The sequence below is a fragment of the Colossoma macropomum genome, unplaced genomic scaffold (assembly GCF_904425465.1).
Source record: "Colossoma macropomum unplaced genomic scaffold, Colossoma_macropomum, whole genome shotgun sequence".
NCBI classification, from domain to species: domain Eukaryota; kingdom Metazoa; phylum Chordata; class Actinopteri; order Characiformes; family Serrasalmidae; genus Colossoma; species Colossoma macropomum.
In genome coordinates, this window is record NW_023494793.1 from 25324193 (window position 1) to 25341269 (window position 17077).

General features: G+C 37.3%; 1 protein-coding gene across 1 annotated transcript in view; it reads left to right on the forward strand.

Annotated features, from left to right (window-relative positions):
* Positions 1-17077, forward strand: part of fgd (faciogenital dysplasia) — a 109953-nt gene that overhangs the window by 79753 nt on the left and 13123 nt on the right. Inside the window, exons 5-8 of the mRNA XM_036578935.1 lie at positions 8186-8272; positions 10181-10317; positions 11908-12064; positions 13167-13305. Coding sequence (XP_036434828.1) covers positions 8186-8272; positions 10181-10317; positions 11908-12064; positions 13167-13305 — 520 coding nt within the window. The remainder of the gene's footprint in view (positions 1-8185; positions 8273-10180; positions 10318-11907; positions 12065-13166; positions 13306-17077) is intronic.

Sequence of the window (17077 nt, forward strand, 5' to 3'; positions counted from 1 at the left end):
TCCAGCTGAATCATTGTGAGGTCAGAGATTTACACCCCTAATGTCTCTGCATCCCATCTGCCTATCCCTTCCCTTCCGTTATACTTTACATTTTCTGAAAGCTCCTTCCTACTGATACATTCATAAAGTGTGTAAAAGTGTTATGAAAATGTAGAACAAAGAAGTCTATTACAGGGTTGGTACAGGGATGGGCTTGAGACTGCTTTTGCAGAAACCCGAGAACAAAGAAGTGAAAAGTAAGTCTAGGAGCTGTTGGCTTATTGAATGGCGCTTTCCCACAACTGCTTTCTGATCAAGGATGAGTTTCTCTTAACATAAAAAACAGAACTAGTCAAGGAGCACCTGATGAATTTGATTAATGAGACTGACAGAGCTATCAGTGTCTTTTTATAGAGTCGAGGGAACGATTGAAGGAAAGCGCACACACATACAGTGTGTTTATTGTAAGGATGTGGGTCTTACAGTACTGTCCAAGTCACAGGCCGCCCTTTCATGTATTTAATTTCCAGTCAAAACAGCCATTAAGTACAAGTTATTCATTTTTCAGGGTTCAGGGAGCATATTTAACAGAAACTCACCCAGAAGCCTCAACAACTAAATATAATATCAGATTTTTCAGTATTTGGTGGACCCACTCTTTGCCTTTATTACAACTTCCATTCTTTTCAGGAGACTTGCTCTCAGCTTTTAAAAGAAATGTAGGTTTCTTGTACACAAAGTTCAGTCTTAAAAGTTTGTTGCATTTTCTTTTTCTCATGGTTCAGGTAATGAGTTACAAATATAGACTCGTCCGTCCATAAAACCTCACTCTGACTCTCAGATGTCTGGTTTCGGTGCTCTATTGGACATGTCTTTTTCGTTTTCTCTGTAACAGCTTCTTGACAGCTACACATCCTTTCAGACTGACAGCATTGAATTGTCTTCTCACAGTGGAAGGATGAACAGATAAAGCTGTGGATTGTTTAAAGCCTGAACAAAAATGGAGATTTACCTTCTCCAATCTTTCACTTATTTTCCATTTCCTTCTGGAAGTGGATTATATTTTATCCAATCTCGCCAGAAATTAAACATGGATGGTTTTGCTTCATCAATTTGAAGAAATAAAATATGTAAATTTGGTTTAAAAATCTGTTTTTTTTTCATGTTTTCCTACAAATTCAGAACATTTGTCTTGAAAATGTACAAGAAAAGCCCCACAGCCATATTAGTTTGCTACTTATGGTGCTCAGAAAAGATCTTACTGAGAAAAGACAAACTGAAGTCAAATGGTGAAAGTGACACTGAGTAAAAAATGAGAGAAAAGAAGGTGAGAGATATTTTCAGAGAAGGAGCGAGAGAGAGAGAGAAGAGAGAGAGAGAGAGACTGAGGCTTTAACTTTGGGAGTGTCAATAGTCCAGGTGTGTTGAGGAGGCTTTAGTTCTTTTTTGTGGTCCTCTTACCAGGAAACGCCCTACACACCACACACACACACACACACCCACACACACACTCGTGCATATACACAAAAAACACACCTTAACGGCCTGATGCACACCTTCAGTCATCCACCCTAGTAGCAACAGCATGCACATGCAAGCCTTTGTGTTTTTCCCAGTGCACCTCAGGGTGGGCCATGTGGAAAACATGTATCACAGTACTTAATGATGCTTTCATGACGCATGGTGTGTACGATGTTGGGATCTACCAAAGGCCAGCTAAACAGAAGTGCAAACACACACATATTATCTAAGCTGCTTATCCTCCTGGGTCACGGGTGGGGGGCCTATGCCTAAAGCAAACAATTGGTAAAAAGAAATTCATAAAATAATGGCAAAACGGGCTGACATTCAATCAGCTGCTTGTTACTATGCAGTTACTACATACCGGTTGGTGTTGGTAGTGTTGTGTAAATCTGTCTTTTCTATGAATGTGCTGCCATTTTTGTGACCAGGAGATTGAATATATACGCTGGAGTACAGTCTGATGAGGAACAGCCATCAGAAAACAGAAATAAAAATTTTTTACTGTATTCCTGTGTAAGTTAACTGACATGACATTGTCAGTACTTTAGTGTTTGAGCTGAAACATCACAAACATTCTCACAATACTTTTAGGAGTATTTTAAAATATCTTTATATCTAAATATATCTAACATTTAACATTTACTGTCCAAAAATCTATCAAAGCTGTTCATACTGATCAACACAATGACCACACACATAACACTGCTGAAAGGTAAACTAATGTTAACAAATTAAGATACACCACAAGTTTTTATTCATAGATGCTTCACTTTCAGGCTTTTACCATAACAAAAGGATGAGCTGTGTACTAAACACACATATATGTCTGTAAACATACATTTACACTTTTAGCAGCCGCTCTTATACACAACGATTTAAAATGATAGGCAAGCCTAGCATAAGAACTCTGCTAAAGTTTGCACCCCTGAGACTCGAGACTTGACTCGGTCTTAAATTTTAGAGATTTGAGAATTAATTTATTGATTTGTACTCTAACTCAAGGTTTGACTCTGACTCCAACCCCAGAGACTCGAGACTTGCCTCGGGCTCCATCCCCAGGGACTGAAGACTTAGCTTAGACTTGCACCCCAGAGACTCGAGAATTGACTCAAACTCGCACCCCAGAGACTCAAGACACGCCTTGGACTCAGCCCCAGAGACTCCCTATAAAATGGAGACTTGAACTAGAGACTTGGATTCACATCCCAGAGACTCGAGACTCGTCTTGAACTTGAGACTTGACTCGGGCGGGCAGGCATACTAGAGACTTGAGACTCAAGTTGGACTTAAGAGTTGACTCGGACTTGCACCCTAGAGACTTGAGACTCGACTCAGGCTCAAACCCTAGAGACTCGAGACTTGCCTCGGGCTCCAACCCCAGACACTTGGGACTCGACTTGGCCTCCAATCCCAGAGACTTGAGACTCGACTTGGACTTGCACCCCAGAGACTCAAGATGTGATTTAGACTCGCACACCAGAGACTCAAGATCCACCTTGGGCTCCAACCCCAGAGACTCAAGATCCGGTTTGGGCTCCAAAGTCAGAAACTCGAAACTTGATTTGGACTAGCTTCCTAGAGATTTGAGACTCGACTCAAACTTGAGACTTTTTGTTTTGGACTCGTACCCTAGACACTGGAGACTTGACTCAAACCCCAGAGACTCACCTTGGGCTTAAAGCCCAGAAACTTGAGTGTTCTCTCAGACTCGAACCCAAGATATTCGAAAATGGACTTGACCTTGAGACTTGAGTTGAATTCACATCCTAGAGACTCGAGACTCGTCTTGCACTCGAGACTTGACTCAGACTCACACCCCAGAGACTGGATACTTGACTTGGACTCGCACCCCAGAGGCCTGAGACTTGGCTTGGATTTGAGACTTGTGAACATTTCTGAGAATAATGATAACATCTCATATATATCTCATATGTATCTCATATTGCCCACCCCTAAGCTCACCCACGCACTGCTGAGGCAGTAGCCCTCATGTTTTCTGGCTTTCCAGGCTGTGACACTATAACTTCTTAAAAGAAAGGTGTGCTATATGGTATATACATGCCCACAAATATACATATAAATATATATGTGTATGTGGTTTGTGTGTGTGTGAGAGAGAGAGGCGCAGCTGACATGTTGATAGCTTTTTAATGACTCTGCTCTCACACAGGATGTGGGTAAGAACTTTTGCACACTGCAGGAGAACGACAGTGTGAGTGAAGAGTGCACAGAGGGCAGTGGGTACAAAGATACAGAGAGAGTAGTAGAGCTCCACTTTAACCTATCAGTGATGGGGGGCACTACACTTTAGTGTCTATGCGAGTGTGGTCAAATGTCTTGTTTTATTGTTAGACATATCAAACCAAACAGTCTGTTGCATTTCTCCTCCTGTTTCCTGACATGTGCTGCCCTGCCTTGAGTGTGTGTGCATGTGTGCTCGGGTTTGTCCATCAGCAGCACAGCTGGAAGGACACTGAGCATCTACAGCAAAAAAAGCAGGCCATTTGTTTTAGGACCGATCCAGGAAGGAAATAATGACAGTTTCGTTGCCTATTTAAATGCACAAAACATAATAACATTAATCAGGACTGTTACCACTACTTAATTAAATGTGATCACTCGATTAAAAAAAAAAAGTATTGATTAAAATTTACTTTCTTAATTAGTCTGCATTGATGCAATTTGAATGATAATGGACATGGTCAGATACTAGTGTTTTTTTGCCAGTAAAAGAGTTCATAACAGAATAATTACATTAATAGACTAAAACATATCAAGAATTATTTGCCGTCATTGCATGCATTTGTTAATATTCCATCAGCAGCACCTTTGATTAATTTAATGAATGATTAGCTGAAGCAGGTATTGAGAGGTAACTGTAAATACTGTGCGTCCTCGAGGAGAGGTTTGGAAATGGTTAAGCTAACACATCAAGTCACACTGGCCCTTATTCATCAAGTTGCGTACGGTTAAATCTGATCGTAAAATAAATGCATGCAAATTTCACCAACAGTTTTGTTATTCATTAATTTAACTTTTGTCACATCTGTATGATCAAACTCACATCTGGTAGGAGTGCATGAAAATTTGAGCATCATAATTTATGAACCTGAAAAATGCTTGGTTTGTGGTTAACTAACCAAAACTGTCATCAGTCTCAACTATAAAACGGATAATAAGAATAAAATAGAAAATAACAATAATACTAATAATTTGTGCACATGGTAATCCAGTATAAAAGTGAATGCATTTTTATTATTATTTTTTTTTTACATGCGCATGATGCAACCACTCCATGTTCCATATAGAGATTTATACAACAGTTAGTTCCAGCCACGTATTGGTTGAGCGTTTTAACCGTGCTATTATTTCGCCATAACATCACAGGTTTTTCACAAACACTGTAACACTCCGCTGAGACGCCGTTGCTAAGCAACGACTTTGACAGCTGTAGGAGACGCTCAAGCCATTTGAACATTTTTACTTCTTCCTTTGCGCACAAACAGAACATGGATACTTTTAAGATCACATTTGACCCACAGCCCATTTGGTCAGAGTCCGAAGATGAGACCACGCAAAATTCCCAAACTGTCATTACTGCTGAGCAAGCTTTTCAGTCGGCAGCTGTGACAAAAGAACACATAAACAACCTGGAATTAGCCAGAAATGAACCGAATACCATTCGCCAAACAAAATGGGTTGTGAGATGCTTTACAGACTGGCTGGAACAAAACAACATTAATATTGATCTAGCAAAAAATGACAAAACTGAGCTGAACTTGATATTGCGGGCGAGGCTTACAGCATACTGTGCAGAGTGAGCTCAGTCCGTTACTCTGACGTAGCAACAAGCTGCTTGTTAAGGAACAATAATTTGGCGGAAGGAATTGCTAAAATTAAAACATATTAAATGCCACGTTTCTTACTTTATTTATTTAACTGGCTGTGAAATAACATCACATCAGTGATGATCTATCACAGCCGTGATGTTATATCACGATAACACACTCCCTCTTGTGTTGTATTGGCTAAATATTACACTGTGCTTTTGTTTTATACTACTGATACCACCCACAACGTAAACAGTACAAAACACAGCTAGTGCAGAAGCATCTCATACACTGCAACAAAGCTGAAGACCCTGGTGCAGTACTGTATACATACATTAATGAAGTCTTTTTAAAAGCCTCTTTTTCCTTTCTTGGGGAAGCACATTAATATTAGTACCCTTTAGTGTACATTTAGTGCCAAAGAAATAAGGCATTAATTGGCCTGTCCTTTACATAAGGGGAACCGTTTCTTCCTGTACACAGAAGGCCTTTTAAACACTTCTGCTTTCTTAAGTCTTGATATTAAAAACAGCGTAGACATAGTTATGTGCAAAGGATTTGGCACCCCTGGTCAAATGACCTGTTTTATTGATTTTCTAAGTGAAAATAAGTTCACACTTCTGCACATTTGTAGTGCACAAATACTGTTTGTTTGCTGAGTTTAACATAACTGGATTTTTCAAGGAGATTAAATGTTTTTTTACAGCATTTATTGTGTCCAACCTTTGTTACTCCTTCCATTCTATTTAAGAGACTTGCTTTCAGTTTTTAAAGAAATCCAAGAGGGATAATCTCTCCATGCTCCACCGCCGTAGTTCAGTTTTACACGTTGGTTGGGTTCTCTGGTGGACACTCTAAATATTGAAAAATTTGATATTAGATTTATTTGAGGCTTCTGTCTCATTATCTGTGAAATACACGTTTTCTATGTTTTTCTGATGCTGAAAAATGAATACTTAATCGCCATTTTGATAACACATTCATATACAAAAGTTGCTTAAATTACATTACTAACATTTTCAGAAAAATGCAATTTTTAAGTTTGTTTCCTGTAGAGAATGGGTCAATGTATTTTTGATTAAAAAAATTCAACAAAACATCTAATTTGACCAGTTTTGTTCAAGTATTTAGGCAAAATGTGTTTATTAGCATTAGTCTGGAATCCCAGTCAATTCAAATGCATTGTTACAAGAACTAACAGACTGAGAAACGGAACATTCCCTCAGCTACTAGACTTCGTAACATCAGTCATGAATATTTATGGTTGTTATGTATTGCAGTTGGATCGTTGTTGCAGTATTTTAATATCTATTTTATCCTTGGATGTCTTAGATGTCTTTAGTTAGTGTAGCGGTCCCGTTGTTATATCCACATTTAATCTTTGGTTGTATGTAATGGATAACGAACAGTTTGTTCTGTAATATCTTCTGCTCAGTTCAGGTGTTAACTACGACGCAGAGTGAAATAAATACACTTACACATCAGTTTTTTTCCTCTTCAGTTTGTCATGTGTTTGGTTAAGAACTTTCAGGTGGTTTAAGGATTACTTCCTGGAAATTGCATTGTCAGTTAACCTGGCTAAGTGACTAAATGAAAGTACTATATTAAATGTTTGTTTTGACTCACAAGTAAAAGATGCACAGTAACTTTAAAGATACAGTAGTAGTTTTACATTTGGCTCATCAGTCTTGTATTACTACCTCATTGCCAGTCACTTGACGAGCTGTACTGATCTAATGAGTGGAAGTTAACCTCTAATGATAACCCAATACTAACATAACTTCTTACTGTGAAAATATATTGACCCTGTCTTGTAAATAATTGGTGTCCCAGTATTGCCCCACTAGTTGTCCCACAATTGCAGACTAAGTTGCAAGTTTTTAAAAAAATATTTTTTTCAGTAGTAAATGAAAAAATGTTAGCAGACAACAAAAAAAAATGGAATGAGGAGCCTTTCATCAGTTGTTTGTCAATATACTTTATTCACAATCACCCATAGATCTTTATTAAATATTCAGATTAAAGCACAGTTATTCTTTTAATTTCAAACCACCCGAGCACACTTTCTTCCAGTCTAAAAAATGTACTCCCTGTAAAAACTGAATCCCAAAATAAATCACTGTAATGTTTTTCCTTACATGGCACAGTTGGACCCCTCTATAGAACTCCCTTCTAGAATGAATGATGTGTTGATTTCAGCTGTTATCAATGTACCAGGGAGGTTCATACATTTATCCACTGTTGGAAAAATGGGGAAAAAAGTGGGATTTATTTTGTCATAAAAACTCATCAGTATTTTTGTCCTCCAAACATGCAATTGACAGTCTGTCAATTTATCATATTTCATGTTGCCCGCTCTTTGTTTTATGAGAGAAAAACATGAGGCATGGTAAGCGGATCAGTGCACATGCGCTGTTTATGAATGCTTTTTCCAAAATGTGATAGCATAATTATGCATGACTCGTGCTAAATAGCCAGTTGCGTCTTGCTTTCATTGTAGCACTTTTATGTGATTTAAAGAGATTTGTTTAAGAATATAAAATGCCAGTTTGGCCTATTAAATAGCAAATAGGGTTCTTCTGCAGTGACTGGTGCCAATATAAAGTACTGGAAATGTACAAGTGTTTTTGTGTTCTTTTATCCCACACAGTGTGAGCTTCAGATTAATAAAAACCAGGCTAATAAAAAACAGAAAATCAGCTACGTGGCCAATTTGGCTGTAAAGAAATAGGAATTAAAAAAATTAATGAACAGTGCACCTTCAATGAAAACCTGAAAAACGGTAACTGTTGGACCCCTCGGCCATTTACTTACAGTCAGTTTTTCTCTCTTTTTCTCTGTAATTGTTGCAGTCTCAGTCTCAGAAGCTGTTCAACATTGCCCAAGAGCTACTCCACACGGAGGAAGCTTATGTCAAAAGACTTAACCTCCTGGACCAGGTAATACACACACACACACACACACACACACACACACACACACACACACACACACATACACTGTATATATGTGGTTCCATATCCAGTTTGTTTGATTGTGCTGCTCGTGGTGATATTGATCATGATAATCCAGTGTGACTTATATTCCACCTGTATGGATCCATCTTCAAACCATTATCACCATGAACAGTACAATTCAGTGTGAATCTTCACTGTCATACACATGGAATATACGTTTCAGCTCTGTGTCACACACACTACTTCCTGTTTCAGACATCTTACTTCCTCTGCTGATCTCCATTTTTGAGCTGTTGCTTCTAACCCAAACCGCAGGTTCAACCCCAAACCCTTATACTCTTCCCGTTAACTCCTCGCAGTTTTCCCTAAAGCCATCTGCCTTGCTTGAACAAGCACATTACTGTGTTCATACTTTAGTGAAATGAATGAAATATTCACTGCCGTTCAAAGGTTTAGAATCATAAGTCATATTAATCTTTTTTATATACAATAGTGTAGCTCTAAACGAAGGTTTGAATTACCTATTTGTTAATTTTCTAGATCAAAATAATTAACACATCCTCTACAGAGAACACACTTAAATATGGCATGTTTTTTTCAAAATTTTAGTGCACAATTTCTGTTTATTTGCAGAGATTAAAAAAAGTAAAACATAAAATATATGTGCCGTAATGTTTACACAGACCACATTTTATGTTTTATTTTTTAATAAACAGTAATTGTGTGTTAAAATGTGCTGAAAATGCACATTTAAAGATTGTTTCAAATGTTGGGGTTAAATTTTAAAACTACAAGCCTTTAAATTAGAGCTTGTACATTATATTATTTGCTAATCATTATCACCATATTGGCTTTTTCAACACTGGTTTTGCAATATGCAAGCCCTTTTAACCAATCACCAATAAGCCCTTTTAACCAATCACAGTTCCAGATGTGAGTGAGGATTTAAGGAGTCATATTCATGATATTCATGTAATCCAAAAAAATGACATTTGTTTTTTTTGGGTCAAAATAATGAAGGCCATTTGTTAACACAGTCTTATTAATAATTATAATTGTTTTTTTAATACTTATCTTTATCATAATGCACTATATGGCCAAAATATGCAGACACCCCTAATAATTATTATGGAGTTATGGTGTTTCCCACTCCCATTGCTAACAGGTGGATAAAATTAAACACATAGCCATGCAATCTCTATTGACAAACACTGGCAGTAGAATGGTTGTTCTTTTGTAAAACCCATTCTACTGCCAGTGTTTGTCAAAGAAGGTGAGTTGAAACGTGGCACTATCACAGGATGCCACCTTTGCCACAAGTCAGTTTGTGATAGCTAGGTCAGCCACAGTCAACTGTAACTGCAAATATTGTGAAATGGAAATGTATAGGAGCAACAACAGCTCAGCCACAAAGTGGTAGACCACGCAAACTCACAGAGCAGGGCCACCGAAAAAATCCCCTCATAGAGTTCCAAACTTCTCTGGAAGCAACATCAGCACAAGAATAGCTTGGAGTTTCATGAAATGGGCTTCCAAGCCTAAGGTTCTATGCACAATGCCCAGCTTTGGTGGGGGGGTTTCTTGTCCAGCATCAGTGTCTGACCTCACGAATGATATTTTGACTGAATGGGCACAAATTCCCACAGACACACTCTAAAACCTTGTGGAAAGCCTTCCCAGAAGACGGGGGCAACTCCATAATAATGTCCATGGTTTTGGAACAGGATGTCTAACAAGTTCATATAGGTGTGATGTTCGTTGACCACATCCTTTTGGCCATAAAGTGTATGTAGCAGTGTAATCACAATACTAGTAGCTTGTATTGTGCATGTTGTGCAACCCTGCTTTATACTGGGTTTATGTTTTTTCTTTCTTTTTCTTTCCCTGTAGGTGTTCTGTACCAAATTGACAGAGGCAGGTATTCCTACTGATGTGATCACAGGCATCTTCTCCAACATCTCCTCCATCTACTGCTTCCACCATCAGTTTCTGCTTCCAGAACTACAGATACGAATTACAAAAGAGTGGTGAGATCTTTCTCGGGGGAGGAAAAAATTACTTTAAGTTTTTTGTCTTTTTTGTCAGAAAGATGAAATGCCCAATTTTCCACCACATCCAGATAGTCGTTAAGTTCACTTAAACAGTGTGGTTTAGGACACAGTGTGACTTACTGTAAGCTATAAAAATGAACAGACCTTTACCACTATGTGAAGCCACTACAGACAACACTAGGGCTGGTATTCACAAAGCAAGACTGATCTTGGATCAGATTCCTCTGTATTTATGACAAGGTGTGAAATGCAAGGAGTCCTGGGTGGTTCAGGACCTCCTAATTAATCTCTTGGACCCCCTGAATATCTTAGAATCAAAATTCTGGGGAAAAATAAGTTTATTATGGTGATTTGATGTCCATTTGGAGAAAAATAGACGCTCAAATACAAATTCTGGGAAGGTAATTGTTTAGCAGCTTCACTTAAGATCACCCGAGCTTCTGTTTTTGGTATTCTTAACTGACTAGAGATGCAGCACTGCTCTGCCTCAGGGCGGCGCTGTAGCATACTGGCTCACCCAGTTGGTCCTTCATAGCCTATTAACTGTAACTATGCACAGGATACCTCTGAAAACTTTACAATACACCGTAACATATTTGTAAATGTAAAAACTTTTACAAGAGTTGCTGGAAAGAGTTAATTTTTACTCATTGCCATTGAAGCTAACATTAGTGCCGCTATGGCGAGCGAGTTAGCAGCCAGCCAACGCTGGAGATGCCAGCCAATAACCCCTGAATATCAGGGGTTATTTCTCACACTCTGTAACAATAAGTAGATACTTGTAGCTACCAATTAGGATGATTGGTATAATTTTTATAGTACTAATCGGTGGCCTTTCACTTTCATTCATTGTTACACTGTGAAAAAGCATATCTTGGCAGGTAAAAATGATCTTAAATCCAGTCAATATATCTAATATTACTCATCATGAGATTATTGTAAGATTATTTTACCAAGTTTCACATCTTGTTTCAAGTCAATTTGTTGATTGAAATGGTCTTATTCAATTGGCAGATAATTTAGCTTGTTTAAAATACTTTCTCTTAATAAAATGACTTAAAACAAGTAACAAATTGTAGAATTAAGTTAAATAATCATATAATTCTTTCAACAAGCTCAGAATGAGAAGTATTAGATATATCAACTTGATTTAAGGCACTTTCAAGATATAATTTTTTGCAAAGTAGCAACATTGGCATTTCTATCAACGTCTATAGTATTTTGAAAGTAAAATAGCTCAGGAGTTTGTGATGTTAGTTGTTTGAGAGACTCTGATGTTATCAGTTTCAGAAGGGAATGTTCTAGCCATGTCTTTCACAGAATGACTAACATGCTCTGCATGTTTATGTGCCTGTGTGCATATGAAAGCTTTTTCTGTCATGTTGTGTAGTGTTAGATGTAAAGAACTTCCTTTTCTGCTGTAGAAATATGAGTGTAATATGTGATAATGATATAGTTTCAGTGCTAGCTTTTAATAATATAATTTGTACAATGTAATGGCTATGAGAGCAAAGATGAAGTGCTTTGTGTCTTATGTATTTTAGCATGTTTGTTTGCACCTTACAGGAACGCGAATCCACGTATAGGGGACATCCTGCAGAAGTTGGCTCCATTTATGAAGATGTATGGAGAGTATGTGAAAAACTTTGACCGTGCCATGGACTTGGTCAACACGTGGACACAAAGGTCAACCCAGTTCAAAAGTGTGGTCCAGAATATCCAGGTCAGAGTCTGCGTGTGCATGTGTGCCTGTGTGCCTGTGTGTTATTTATTACACAGATAATTGGCTGAGTCATAACCAGGATTATAGTTTTTGATTCATTAAAGCTTCAAATCACAGGCTACTAATGTATTTTGCTTGCAGAATCCTTAAATTATACAAAGTAGTGAATGAACTATTACTTACATCTAAATTTCTTATGTATCCAGTAAAAGTGCTTATAATATTTGAAATGACCAAATAGTGGTTTGGACAAAATGTCCATCTCACCCCTTAATGGACCTGCCAGTAAATTTAATGAGTTGGATTTATTTCTGTACTTGTGCCGTGTAGACAGCTGGTTCCATTTATGCAGTGGTGGAGCCTGATGTGAGCCATTTTAAGCTTGAATGAATATATATATATATATATATATATATATATATATATTATATATATATATATATATAGTTTCATTCCAAAATGCTGTATATCCGTTTTTAACAGTTTTGAAAAATAATAGCAGCTGATGTCTAATAGAAACTATATGTGTATTACTTTAACAGAGTTGGTAGTAATCATGATTATGATACTCCAATCTCACTTAGCCCTTACAATTAAACATGGTGGTAAATGTACTTTAATGAGCAAGTAATGTTAAGCAAGTTATTTTGCAACTTTGGCTAAAAGTAAGTACTAGTAGTCTAGTTAGTAGTGGTAGTGAAAGTAGTGTGTTTCATGTGCTCATTTAGCGAAAATATTGTGAGCTTTGAGTATTAAAGGAAGGCTTATAAAGCTAATAAAAGAGCTGATAAGGCTAATAAAAAGAAAATTCACAATAAGCCAGAGAGGTCCATGATCCGTGCATCCTTGCTGCTTAGTGAGAACTCATAATGTAAGTGATTAAAGGCTAATTCTTTGAGCTTGTATTTGTGTCAGTGTTTCAAATTCAGTGAATGAAGGCATAAGAGGACCCACAATGTTCTTCCTAACTGTCAGAATAAAGGTTGTAACTTTAATTTGCATACAGTTGTTCTTTGGAACCTTCTTTTATGCAGTATTGCTGCTTAAAGAATGCTCAGTTTTACATGTGTCTATATCTCTGTGTGTTTGTACTGGTGAGCAGAAGCAAGATGTCTGCGGTAACCTGACGTTACAGCATCACATGCTGGAGCCAGTGCAGCGTATCCCTCGTTATGAGCTCCTCCTCAAAGACTATCTGAAGAAACTGTCCAGCGATGCGCAGGATAGGAAGGATGCAGAGAGTAAGTTCACCCTTGTGTTTCAAGGAATAGTTCAGTGAAAAATCAAATTTAATTTTCCACTTTCCCCCAAATGTAGTAGTTCAGCCAAGACTTGTTTGATGTCCAAATTGTGCTTCTTTAGTTTGTCCACTGATGCTACAAGGCTAGTATTGCTAACAAGCACTAGAGATCAGGAGCTACCCATTTTTTTTTTTGTAAATACATCCATAAAACCTCTCTCAAACCAGGTCTTTGTTAAGGTTGTACAGACTTGTCAGTGTTATTTAGTGAATAGTGTGATTTGTGTGAATAGTGTGACCAGAAAAATGAACAGAACTTTACTGTATAGCTAAATGATGTGTACAACAGGTGTTGTGCCAAAGTATGACTCTCCTCACGTGCAGCACGTCATGCAGTCGTGCAAATTGACGCTAGATTAAGCGCCTGTGAAAGTTAGATTTAAAAAGCTATTTATCTGTTTATTAGCTCAAAAAAACATTAATATTGCAATAAATACAAATAAAACTAATACAGTCAGTAGTGATTTTATGTATGTCAGGGTTTTTGTTTAACTATTTCCAAACCTCTCCTTGAAGAAACCCAGGATTATTAGTAGTTTTCTTCCTATACCTGAATTGGTTAATCTGTACTTTATTATAAATCAGCTGTGCTGGTGATGGAATTTAAGAAGTGTGTGTGATGGCTGGAGGTGTTCAAGAAATTTGGAACTAAACTTTGTTCTTCAAATTAGCTCTGAAGATGTTGACTACTTTTTTTTTCAAAAAACAAAATTCTTTTGGTACACTTTATTTGCATAGCCCACTGTAGATGCTTTATAGATGCTTACCTTGCATTTGAACTTTTTTGTTCAACTAAATATCTTTTCAATTTACCTTCATTTTTGCTAACCCAGCTCTAACCTTAACCTCAACCCAAACAGTATATATAATCCTCAACCCAGATCCTAAATCTGGTAGTAATACTAATCCCAACCCTCGCACTCTTGGAGTCAACTGACTTTCATCAGATGGTTTGTTAACAATTTGAACATCTATAGATAATCTATATTATCTAATAAAGTAGGACCATTCTTTTAACTGTATTTGTTTATTTTGTTTATTTTAATGATATGTAATGTAAGTACAAACATGTGTATTGTTGATATAAATGGTTTAAATAATGTGCTTAGGTGCTCAAGACTTTTGCACAGTACTGTATGTCTTCAGTTTGAGAATTCAAGATGAACAGTTATTTATAGAAGGAAACAGCAGAAACTGCAGCTGTAATCTGTAGCATCCATATGCTTGTGTGGTGAAAAGGAAGTTGGATTTTAAAGGGGAGTTGAAATTCACCTGTTGTCTGAAAAAGCTGCTTACTACATGCAGCTACATGATGAAGTAGTTCAGTTGCTCAGTTATATAGTTCTAAGTAGGTCATACTGTACTGTAAACCTCATCAGATAGTCTGTGTGACCTTAATGAAGACCTAGATGCGGTTTGAGAAAGTTGAGAGAAGTCTTGGGGGTGTATTTACAGAATAGATTTGGGTGGCTACTGATTTTTTTTTAGTGTTTGTTAGCAATGTTAGCTTCATCTGTAATTACAAATGTAAGCAGTCGGCAGAAGTTCTTGTTCTCTCTGTGTGTGTGTGTGTGTGTGTGTGTGTGTGTGTGTGTGTGTGTGTGTGTGTGTGTGTATGTCTGTCTGTCTGTCTGTCTGTCTGTGTGCTTGGCTAACCAATTTCAGCCTTTACTACTTTGCGCACTTCTTCTTTCTCGTGTCACTTTCCTTTTAAATTACAGAACAGGCTCATCTACAAACATGTCTTCATTGCAGGCATACCAGCAGTGGGGGACTCGAGTCAAGTTGTAAAGATGGTCACTTGACACTCGGTTAAGAAAACATGAGAAAAGACTAACAAACCTTGAACTTAAAGTTGCATAATTTGGGCCTTGAGGTGGTGAACTTCATTAAGACTCAACATTCTGTCATTGTTTTTCTACCAGCAATTTGTCTGTTACAAGATGCTAGTCTGACATTGTAACCCTCTCAGAGAGCTGACTGACAAGTCCTCCCACTTTTATTCAAGTCTTAATTTTGTCACACAGTTGTCGGCTGAGCTACTTCATCATCGCATACTAAGATAATAAAAATATTTCCAATAATAGTTGAAAAGGGGAAGAGCAGGCTTAATCTTACAGGCCCCGTCTGTCATAAAGCCAACTTTTGTCAACTTTGATAATGAGGTGAAACAACACCTATGTAAGGTGACTTTTTTTTCCTGACATTGGGTAGTGTCATGCCCCTTTGTTATGACAGCTGACTTTGTATCTTAATATATGTCACAGGGACATAATGCTTTTTATGTGACAGCTTGATTGTGACATAAGCTTATTGACAAGATGCTCTGTAGTATCTTGTGTACTTGGTATTTCATGATAACACTGATATGAAAATCTACTGTTTAGAAAGTATATATTGAAGGCTATTACATGAGCTATTGGTCATCAGTTCTGTGTACAGGAGGTACATCATGTCCTCAATAAAAATTCAAATGTAATGGAGCTATAATTGCTTGATGAAACTTTGTGTTCATGTTTTGATTTGTTGTTACCATTAGTTATTATCAGCAAGGTCTCACAATTTTTATATAAACTTGATTAATTTGGAACAAGAAAACCAAGAAAACCACACTCACTTAAGATTATCAGCGTGATGTTGTTGCGACATATACTCAGCTAGAGAGTCAGTTGTAATAATGTGCTATGTCATTTTACCCCAGAAAGGGTCAGGACAAGTCAGAATGTCAGAAAAAAAAAATCAGCATCACCACCAGATAGGTTTAAGTAAGTTGACATCAAAGTTAGCAAATGCAGCCTTTATGACAAATGATGCCATTTGGAGTAAGTGTTAAAAATGCTTATGTAGGTTTGTCAGTTGTCATGAAGGGCCCAGACCAGCCACTAGAGGGCCCCCACAAGCAATTATCACAAAATCTAAACAGCTTTATTAATTTGCTGTGTGACCTTAACAAGCAGCACAGCGGGAAAAAAAAAAACAGTATTGCGCCAAATCCTGACCCTTTCTTCATCATTACTGAATGCCTGCTTCCTTTTCTTCTCCAACCATTGCTAAACACCTGTTTCAATAATTACTTTGGTCATGCTTTCAGTTTATTTGCAGAAAGTTTGCTGGTGTTTTTTCCTCATCCCTGTTGTTGCATCTCATCTGTATTAAGGTTTAATGTCTATGAATGTTTATATGTCTGTATTTATTGGCTTGTACAGTTTACCACAGTTTGAATGTAATTTTAAATAGACAACAAATAAAATACAAATACATTTGTCCACATTAGAAATATTCCATTCAAGAGGCTTGTTTCTGGAACTGTTGGCGTGGGTAGCTTAATTGAGTTAGAAGATAACATTTTAAATCCGCAATGCATTGTAGATGTACACAGGATTCAAGTGGTGTGAAGGATGGGAGCAAAAAGATGTAATGATACATTTAGATAACCTGATTTAGTCTTTGCTGTAAGCTGTTTGCTGTAATGAATGAAAAAAAAAACAGATGCTGCTCAACACCACAGTTAGTCTGCTGGCATCACTATGCTGCACAGATCTCATGTCCTAACAATTTTCTTGACCACCAAAAAATGAGTTCATGTAGGGGCCCACCAAACAGTTGTGCCCAAGGGCTTATAACTTGATGATCTAGGCCTGCTTATGCCCTTCAGTAAAGTGTTACTAAAAATGAAAATAATCAACTAATCCTAATTAAATTTGTATTAGTTG